The sequence below is a fragment of the Asparagus officinalis genome, chromosome 3 (assembly GCF_001876935.1).
Source record: "Asparagus officinalis chromosome 3, Aspof.V1, whole genome shotgun sequence".
In the NCBI taxonomy this organism is placed as follows: domain Eukaryota; kingdom Viridiplantae; phylum Streptophyta; class Magnoliopsida; order Asparagales; family Asparagaceae; genus Asparagus; species Asparagus officinalis.
In genome coordinates, this window is record NC_033796.1 from 71959392 (window position 1) to 71968560 (window position 9169).

The following is a 9169-nucleotide window of genomic DNA, read 5'->3' on the forward strand; positions in this document are numbered from 1 at the left end:
AAATCAACAAAAGATAGTTTGCCAAGAAGAAATAGATGGTGTTGAATAGTATGACCCTTGGCGAAGAAGTCAACAAGTTGAAGATCAGTCTTCATATAGGGAAGGGTGATAGTGCTAGCGAGGAAATGATGACAAGTGAAATGACAATCTATCTTGATGTTCTTCATCCATTTGTGGAAGACCAGAATGTTGGCAATATTAATGGAGCTTATGCTACCACAGTGTAGAGGTGTTGTTGTTGGGGGAAGAAACTCTCATGTTGAGGAAGAGGCGTCGTAGCTAAACATTCTTGACTGTGGTGAATGCTATGGCTGATGGCTTCGTACTTGGATTTAGCGCTGGAGTGGGAGATGACATCTTGTTTCTTGGATTTTCGCGAAATAAGAGTCTCCAAGAAAGATACAGTACTTAGTGGTGGATCTGCGATTCATAATGTTGCCTGCCTAATCTAGATCATTTTAAGCACTAAGGGTGAGTGCCAAGGGGCTGAGAAGAAGAGTGCTCTCGCTGGAGTTGTCTCAAATGTAACGTGGTACTCAAAGTAATGCGATGACAAACTGACAGAGAACATACACGACATGTTAGATGTCGTGTGAGGTGATGGTGAGGTAAAACATACTGGAATAAGAGAGTCACCAAGAAAGATATAGTACCCGAAGGTAGATCTATGATCTATAATGTTGATAAAGTTAGAGCATTTTGGAGAAAACGAATAATTGTATTCATTATATTGAGGTGTTTGTATACTAGTGTGAGGGTACTAATCTAGTATCCCAACTCCCAAGTGATGTGAAACTAAAGAAGGAGAGCAAGAACGTAGATATCAACAATATTTAACATGGACAAGTCTTGGTTTGATCTCAGAGTAAATACATAAAATCTGTTGAGACATATTAGAGTATAAAATCATAACTCTTAATTGTGGAGTCCCAGAGTTTTGGTGCAATAGAAGCGAAGTTAAAAGAAATTGAACAATAGCCATGGCAGCTGGCTACAATTCTGCAGATGTTAGTGAGCAAGTAAGCTCTGTATTGATGTTTGCTTTCAACTATTTGGCCAAAAAAGGCTGCCTTTTCCCTTTATCTTCAGTTTCTTAAAAAGGGAAAATGAGGCTCTGAAAGACCATCAGATAGGGATCGGCATCACCAGCTAAAGGCATGTTTTGACAGAAGAAGAGTTGTAGGCCACTCTCCCCATGAACAGAGAGCAACTAACTTAAATAGAGATTTTATTTATGCATCAATTCCTCTATAATTAAGAGAACCTACGTACGTGCATTATGTTTGGTATCTGTCTGATATGATTCTTGTAGGACCCTTGCAAAGCATCCAGTCTATATTTGGTTTTATCTAAAACAGTGTAAATGTAAGAAATACATTCAATTTGGGTCTATTTTGATTGCAGATCGATTTAATATAGTACTTAGTTCATGAATTAGTTTACTATGATGTCATGAATTTGGTCATAAACTTGGCTCCATGGATTTCATAGTTAGTTCATGGCTGCTACATAATTTTTACAATATATATTAAGTATTTTTTTTAATGAGGCTTCTCTCGACTAATAGTACCTTTTTCTTTTCTTTTTGGTAAATCTCAAGCAATACAATTAAAACTTTTTCTTTTTTCGAGCTGTCATTGTTTCTTCCTCTTTTTTGCTTTTCTGGGGCTGTAGGCGGCCGTCTGCTTTTTCATTTATCAAGGTGTCAACAAACTCAATTATGAACTGTTCAAAAAGCAAAATAAAGGGAAAGCCGACCTCTCAAATTAAGAATCATCAGAAAGTATGCATGGTTTTATTGTGCATCGGGTTTTTTTTTTTTTTGTCTATAAACAAAGCGTACTAATCATGCTCCATGTTTCTTTCATGAGAATAATGATGGACTATACTTCAATTTCATATTGCTCTTATGGACTTATTCCATACCTGGTTAAATATATTTACATACCGATGTGTAGTTTTCCATAAAATGCAAACACACTCTTGCCGAAGTAATGGCTAGAAAACTTTTTTAGTACCAAAAATAACCACAAATGGTGCATGTTACATGCATTACTTAAACGAACAAGTCGCATATTGGGCATTTCTTTTTCTTTTTTTTCTTTTTTTTTTCCTTCCTGCTTACGAGTGGATCTTTGCTACTGTTTTAGCTGTTGTGTTAAGGTTTTTCTAAATTTAGAACAAGTTTAGCCCATGCACTGCTGCAACCGTACTAGATTCCTGTTAAGATTCCCTCTGTTCTCAGGGTCCCATCAACACTAATAAATTAATCACACGCCATCGATCATCAAGCTAAAAATTACATACAATCACACACTATTTAACTCAAATAGAGAATGGCATTAATTTTCATTAATTTTTTCCCCAATTTTACGAAGAGATAAAAATGTGAAAGATGAAAATTCTTTCGATAATAATAATACAATACTGAACTCATGTGCTACTCTTTTGAGGCCTCCGGCTTTTTCTCCGGCCTTTTCTGCGCGGTTTTGGCTCACTCGTTTCAGCCTGTTTCTCTTTCGAAGCAGCTAATGAGGATTGTGTAGTTTCTGTTCGATGTGGGACTATTTCTTCAGCTGCTTTCTTCTTCTTCTTCTTCTTTCTAGGCTCATCCTCCTCCTCTTCATCATCTTCTTCTTCCTCTGTTTCATCATCCCCGTGCTCTTCTTCCTCCTCTTTTTTCTCTTTCTCAGAGGCCGCTGCTATTCGGGCTCGGCCGATGCTTCACCGATCGTTAAGGCTGAGGATTTCTTAATGGGATCCTTCTTCTTCCCCATAGCAAACTGATACCAACGCTTTCTGTATTTAAAACAGCTAGCTAAGAGTTTGCTTTCTCTTTTCGGACTTCTTTCTCTGTGTGCGTGCGTGTGCTATGCGCTTTAAAAAGAGGGGGGAATAGAGAGAAAAGTGTGGGGCAAGGGAGGGCAAAGAGGCAGCCGACCCCGGTGTGGGGATATAATCAAGGGTTTTTAAGATGTTAGCCCCTTACATCATAGATATTTTGATTTTAGTCCTCCAAATCTTTATATTTTAATATTAGTTTAACAAATCTACTACTTCTTTTAACTAAAAGAGAACAATGAATGAACAATAAAAATTCTTTGGGCCAATCAGATTATTTTTAAAACTAAACTTTATTCCCCTAAAAACACTCCCACGTCTTTTCAGCCTTATTTCCCCCCTAAATAACTTCCTCTGGTCCATACCTACACCCACTACTCTACCAAATCTGATACCTTCATTCCCAAATTCTCAAACCTCCGTTGTCATCTCCCTCCTCCCCCGCCTCCTTCGCCTCCTCCGCCGTATCCGTGACCCCGGACTCTCGTCAGATCGCTATCGTGGACGTTGTTCGTTATCCCTACGCCGCTCCAACCCGGTCGACGTCTGCTCCCTGCTCCCCCCCCCCCCCCCGCCTTAACGCGTTCCTCAACGAGCATAACGCGACGTACGCCCAGTCCGCCGCCGTCTATCCTCGTTGTTTCATCATCGTCCTCGTTGTTCCATAAGGTCGAATCGAAACCCTAGATATTTTTCCAGTTTGATCCTCATGTAAGGCTACCTGTTGCCTTTAGATTTGATACAATTTGGATTAAATTTTAATTAAATATCTGTATGGAGTTATAAATTGTAAGAATTAGTCAATGATACAAATGCATTGTCAAATAGATTTGTCTTATATTATCTGTATGTAACTTAATTATGTAGTGCAATCAGTATTGGTTTCACTTCTATCTAAAATTTCGAAGCTTTGATGGTTTAATTTGATAGTTTCACTTAATTTTTGTATCCTTTTCAGCCTTATTTTTCCCCTAAATAACTTCCTTCGGCTCATACCTACACCCACTACTCTCCTCTCTAACATCCCATTATAATAACTTCCACCTCCTAAAACTAGCAATAAAACTAAAACTAATGCTTAACTATTGTCTCTTCTTCAACCTTATCAAGGAGAGATAAAGAGGAAAAACTTATTGTATATTGTTTTTCACGTTTGCTATATCCACTCCCAAACAGTAATTTTGGGAGTTGGATTGCCGAAAATGCCCTTTTTGTTGCCCTTGTGTTATTAAATGCCCTCAAACAGTAATTTTGGGAGTTGGATTGCCGAAAATGCCCTTTTTGTTGCCCTTGTGTTATTAAATGCCCTTGTGTTATTAAATGCCCTTATGTAATTTGTGTTATTAAATGCCCTAAAATCCATCAATAGTCAAAGGCTGTTTGCCTTTTCGGAAATTCGAATTTTTTTACTAATTTGAATTTCCAATACAATTTACACAAATTACATAAAATCGTTTTTTTTTAAAATTATTTTTTTCAAAAATAAATTACACCACTCAGAATTTTTATAACAATTTTCATTTCCAATACAATTTTCATTTCCAATACAATTTTCATAAATTACATAAAATCGTTTTTTTCAAAAATAAATTACACCACTCAGAATTTTTTACTAATTTGATTTGAGCACTGAGAATGTCAAAATTGATTTTGACCCCTTAGATTTTTACCTATAAAAAGGCCAACAGTTTAAGTTTTTCAAATCACAATCACAACTCAAACACTCACAACTCAATCACTTACAATTACAATCACAAACAATATGAATTCTGGAGATTACAACTCCATAAATCTTGATGAAGTTGAATTCGTCATCGACGAAACACAAAGTGATCCATTCCAGGATCATAGTTCATATGTAGAGTTTGAAGATATTTCAACTGATTTCGATAATCCGGAAGGAGGTTTTGCTAGTAGAGAGGACATGGATGCTCATGTAAGATATGTTGCTGTCCGGAAGGAGGTTTTGCTAGTAGAGAGGACATGGATGCTCATGTAAGATATGTTGCTGGCTTGAGGAATGTTACTTTGGCAATTCGTGATTCGAAGGGAAAAGACGGCCGACGGCCCAAAGTTCGAAATTTATGTAGCCAAGGTGGCGGATACAAGCCAAAAAAGGTTACTGGAACTAGGTCCACTAAAACGACAAAAAATAATTGTCCATTTTGGTTGGACGGAATGGAGTACCCTGGAGGGCGCTGGTACTTTGAAGTCCGGGAGGGGAGACACAACCATCCATTCCCGTCTCATGCTGTGGGATCTCGTTTAGGTAAAATATCCCCTATTCAACTTGAAGTTATTAGGGAGCAAGAGAATTTTAATTTAAGCCCGAGTAATATGTTGGCGTCCATGAAAAGGGCTGATCCGGAGAACAAATCGTGTACAAGTTTACAATGCTGTCAGTAAGGTGCGTGCCCAGAAAAGAGAAGGTCGGACCCCGATGAATAATTTCATCCATTTACTCAGGCAATTGAACTACATGTACGACGTTCGGACTGCTGATGAATCTTCCGAACTTGGAGATATTGTTTTCTGCCACCCGGCTTCTTTTGTGATGGTGAATGCATATCCGGAAGTCATGATGATTGATTGTACGTACAACACCAATGAGTATGACATGCCTCTACTAGAAGTGGTCGGTGCAACAAGTACGGACAAAACGTTCACTATCGCCTACGCATTCATGCGAAATGAGAGACAAGAAAACTACAGGTTTGTGTCTTAATGAATTTTAATTTTTGTCATATGTTTAAATTTAAAATTGTTAATTAACATTATTTAGTACAATTGTTTGTCAATGTTATGAATAATGTTAAATTGAATATTTAGGAGGAGTTAATATTGTTATGAACATTATTAGTATTGTTTAATTAGGAGTTATTATTTTTATGAACATTATTAGAATTGTTTAATTAGGAGGAGTTATTATTTTTATGAACATTATTAGAATTGTTTAATTAGGAGGAGTTATTATTTTTATGAACATTATTAGAATTGTTGAATTAGGAGGAGTTATTATTTTTATGAACATTATTAGAATTGTTGAATTAGGAGGAGTTATTATTTTTATGAACATTATTAGAATTGTTGAATTAGGAGGAGTTATTATTTTTATGAACATTATTAGAATTGTTGAATTAGGAGTTATTATTTTTATTGGAACGTTATTAGTATTGTTTAATTAGGAGTTATTATTTTTATGAACATTATTAGAATTGTTGAATTAGGAGTTATTATTTTTATTGGAACGTTATTAGTATTGTTTAATTAGGAGTTATTAAATCCAGGCATCATTTGTGTCGCCGTCACATTGAGCAATGCGTGCTACAACGAGCACTGCAGCAACCTGGTTTTTTAAAAGAGGCGGCAGAAGGATTTAAATTTCGTTGGAATTGGGCGATAAGTGCACCGACCATAGATGACTTTAATGATAGATGGGGACGTCTGGCAGCACATTACTCGAGTTGGGGAGCATTGCTGAATTACTGCATTGACACATGGATTAGTCTGCATTCCCAAAAAAATCCTGTCAGCTTACATCGACCATTATTTTCACTTCGGAAGCTACACAACAAATAGGTAAGCCTTGTGAGATTTACGTGACTAAATAATCGTTACATGTAGTCAACATTAATAATTAATATTCAAGTTCAATTGGTAATGCAGGGTCGAAGGAGAACATCATCGCGTCAAACGACATTTAGATGGTGGTCGGTACCCATTCGATACCGTACTGGAGAAACTTCACAAGGTGATGGAAGGCCAAATCTGTGAGATTAAGAAAGTAGCGAGAGTTAACGCTACTAAATCCAACACAGACACCCTTGGAGATACGTTGTTTGTTAATCTGAACAGATCAATCACGTTTAAAGCATTCGGCCTCATAAGGAAAGAAATGCAAGTTTTACAAGAAATGGGTCAGGATCCAACAACGTGTGGTTGCTACCTAAGGAGAACTCATGGTCTACCGTGCGCACATGAACTTCGGTACTACATCATAAATGGGTATAACATTCCGTTGGATCAAATACATGATTATTGGAAAAAGTTAGATATTCAGTTTCCAATATTTCCTAATGATGCCGCGGATGGATCCCCGACTCCACCAAATCCAGTGAGGAGGGCGTTGTTCGAAGAAGTCCCTGATATTACTGCACCTCCTACTGCTAAAAAGAAAACCAAGGGTAAAAAGCTCTCTAGTCTCCGTGTACCTTCGGCGTGGGAGAGGGTTGTGAAACAGTACGGATTTAAAAAGTCTCCAAACAAAAAGGTAATACTACATAACTTATGAATTTCTATATTTGAAAATTATGATTTATATTAGTTACTAATTTATTATTCTCAATTTAACGTTGTCAACCTATGCATTTGTAAAGGGCCCTGGACGTGTTGCTTCTATCTCTGCCTCACAGGGGAGTCCAATGAGCACATCCCAACGTACGGGGCCACCAGTATCACCATCTTCTCCAAATACACCGTGCTCAAGGCCTCCAATGTCAACCCCTTCTTCCAAAGGCACCACGTTCATCTTTAAGAATTCTGTATTTGAGAGAGAATTCCCGCCCTACATTAGAAAATACATAGATCAATGCACAGATGTAGCGGCAGACGGAAATTGTGGATTTAGAGCGGTGGCTCTAGCAATTTACGGAACAGAAGATGATTGGGTTAAAGTTAGACAAGACTTAGTAGCAGATCTACAGAATAGAAGCGCCTTGTACGCTCGAATCTTAGGTGGGAGGAGTGCGAGGAGTTCTAATGTGACTAATCTCATCCAATCGATTGCTCACTACCATGGACCAGCGGATGATGATTACTGGATGGCGGTACCGGATTGCGGTCACGTAATTGCAACAACATATAATGTTGTTTTCATGACATTCAGTGAACACGGAGGAAATACTTGTCTACCAGCGATATTAGATGAAACACAAGGACCTCCAACCCGAAAGGTGGTGTGCGGACATCTTAGCAATGATCATTGGATTTTGGTAAGAAAATTACACTAGTCGACGATCATATAAACAAGTTGAATTTTAACTTTAATTTTTTATATAAGAATATAACTTCAATATTTGTACATTTTTTTCCAGTTGCATATGAAATCAGGGGATCATCCGGTACCACCCATAGCATTTTACTGGAACGACCATCACAACAAATCTGCAGATGGTTTAGATGCACAATTTGCATTCTCGATCGGTCACTTTAACCGTCTCCACAATGAAGATGGAGAACGTCGAGCAGCAACAAGAGGAAGAAAGAACAATTAATTAGGATCAAAAAAACAATTGATGTATTTCGTTGAGTAGATTAATACTTTGATTTTCTAATAAATTTTATTATTATCCTTCATTATAGTCTAACACTTTAAACATTTCAAACACTTAAACAAATTTTATTAACGATTTTAAAAATTCAAATTATATTAAAATTAAACCAACATTTATATATGTTCTCAAAAAAATTTAATTTTTTTTAATAACACTTCAAACATTTTTAACAAATAAAAATCATTAATAGTTTTCATAAAAAATTAATTAATGATATAGTTCCAAATCCTACAATTAAAATGCACAATTAAAATGGAATTAGTTAATAAAACAAAATAAAAAAATTTATAACCCACCGGACATGAAAAAAGACAGAGCAATTAATTGTGCATTGATGGAACTGAACAATTAATTACCCACAAAGACAGAGCAATTAATTACCCACAAAGAGAAGGGCAATTTAGTCCATTTACACTCCCAAAGTTACTGTTTGGGAGTGTAAATAGTTGGACCCATTGTTTTTACATAGATAGATTTTTCTACTAATTATGCACAATAAATGCATTGGAATATCTATCATAAATGCCAAGCAAAAATTCATGCAGTAAATACTTTTATGGAACATTTCTTTATTATTATTAGTATCTTGCCTTGCAAAGTTATAGTCATAATAATATTAGTTGGAAAGCATAATTTTTGTACTAAGTTTGTTAATTTTTCGATTTCATGTCAATTTTATCTAAAATCTACACATATTACATCTATTGCATACATCATAGGATTTGTTATTAAAATTGTTCATTAATGTGATTTCCTGAGCTTTTTATCTATAATTGAGACACATCATAGGATTTGTTATTAAAATTGTTCATTAATGTGATTTCCTGAGCTTTTTATCTATAATTGAGACATATTAGATATATTGCACACATCATAGTTCATTAATGTGATTTCCTGAGCTTTTTATCTATAATTGAGACATATTAGATATATTGCACACATCATTGTACATCTATCTAATTATTTGATATCATTTAATGTGCAAGTTAATATTT

General features: G+C 36.0%; 1 protein-coding gene across 1 annotated transcript; it reads left to right on the forward strand.

Moving 5' to 3' along the window:
- On the forward strand, positions 6865–8114 carry LOC109835276. The gene is made up of 3 exons (XM_020403258.1): positions 6865–7111; positions 7218–7832; positions 7935–8114. Exons 2-3 carry the CDS (start codon positions 7263–7265, stop codon positions 8112–8114), a joined length of 750 nt encoding a protein of 249 aa, XP_020258847.1. The 5' UTR covers positions 6865–7111; positions 7218–7262.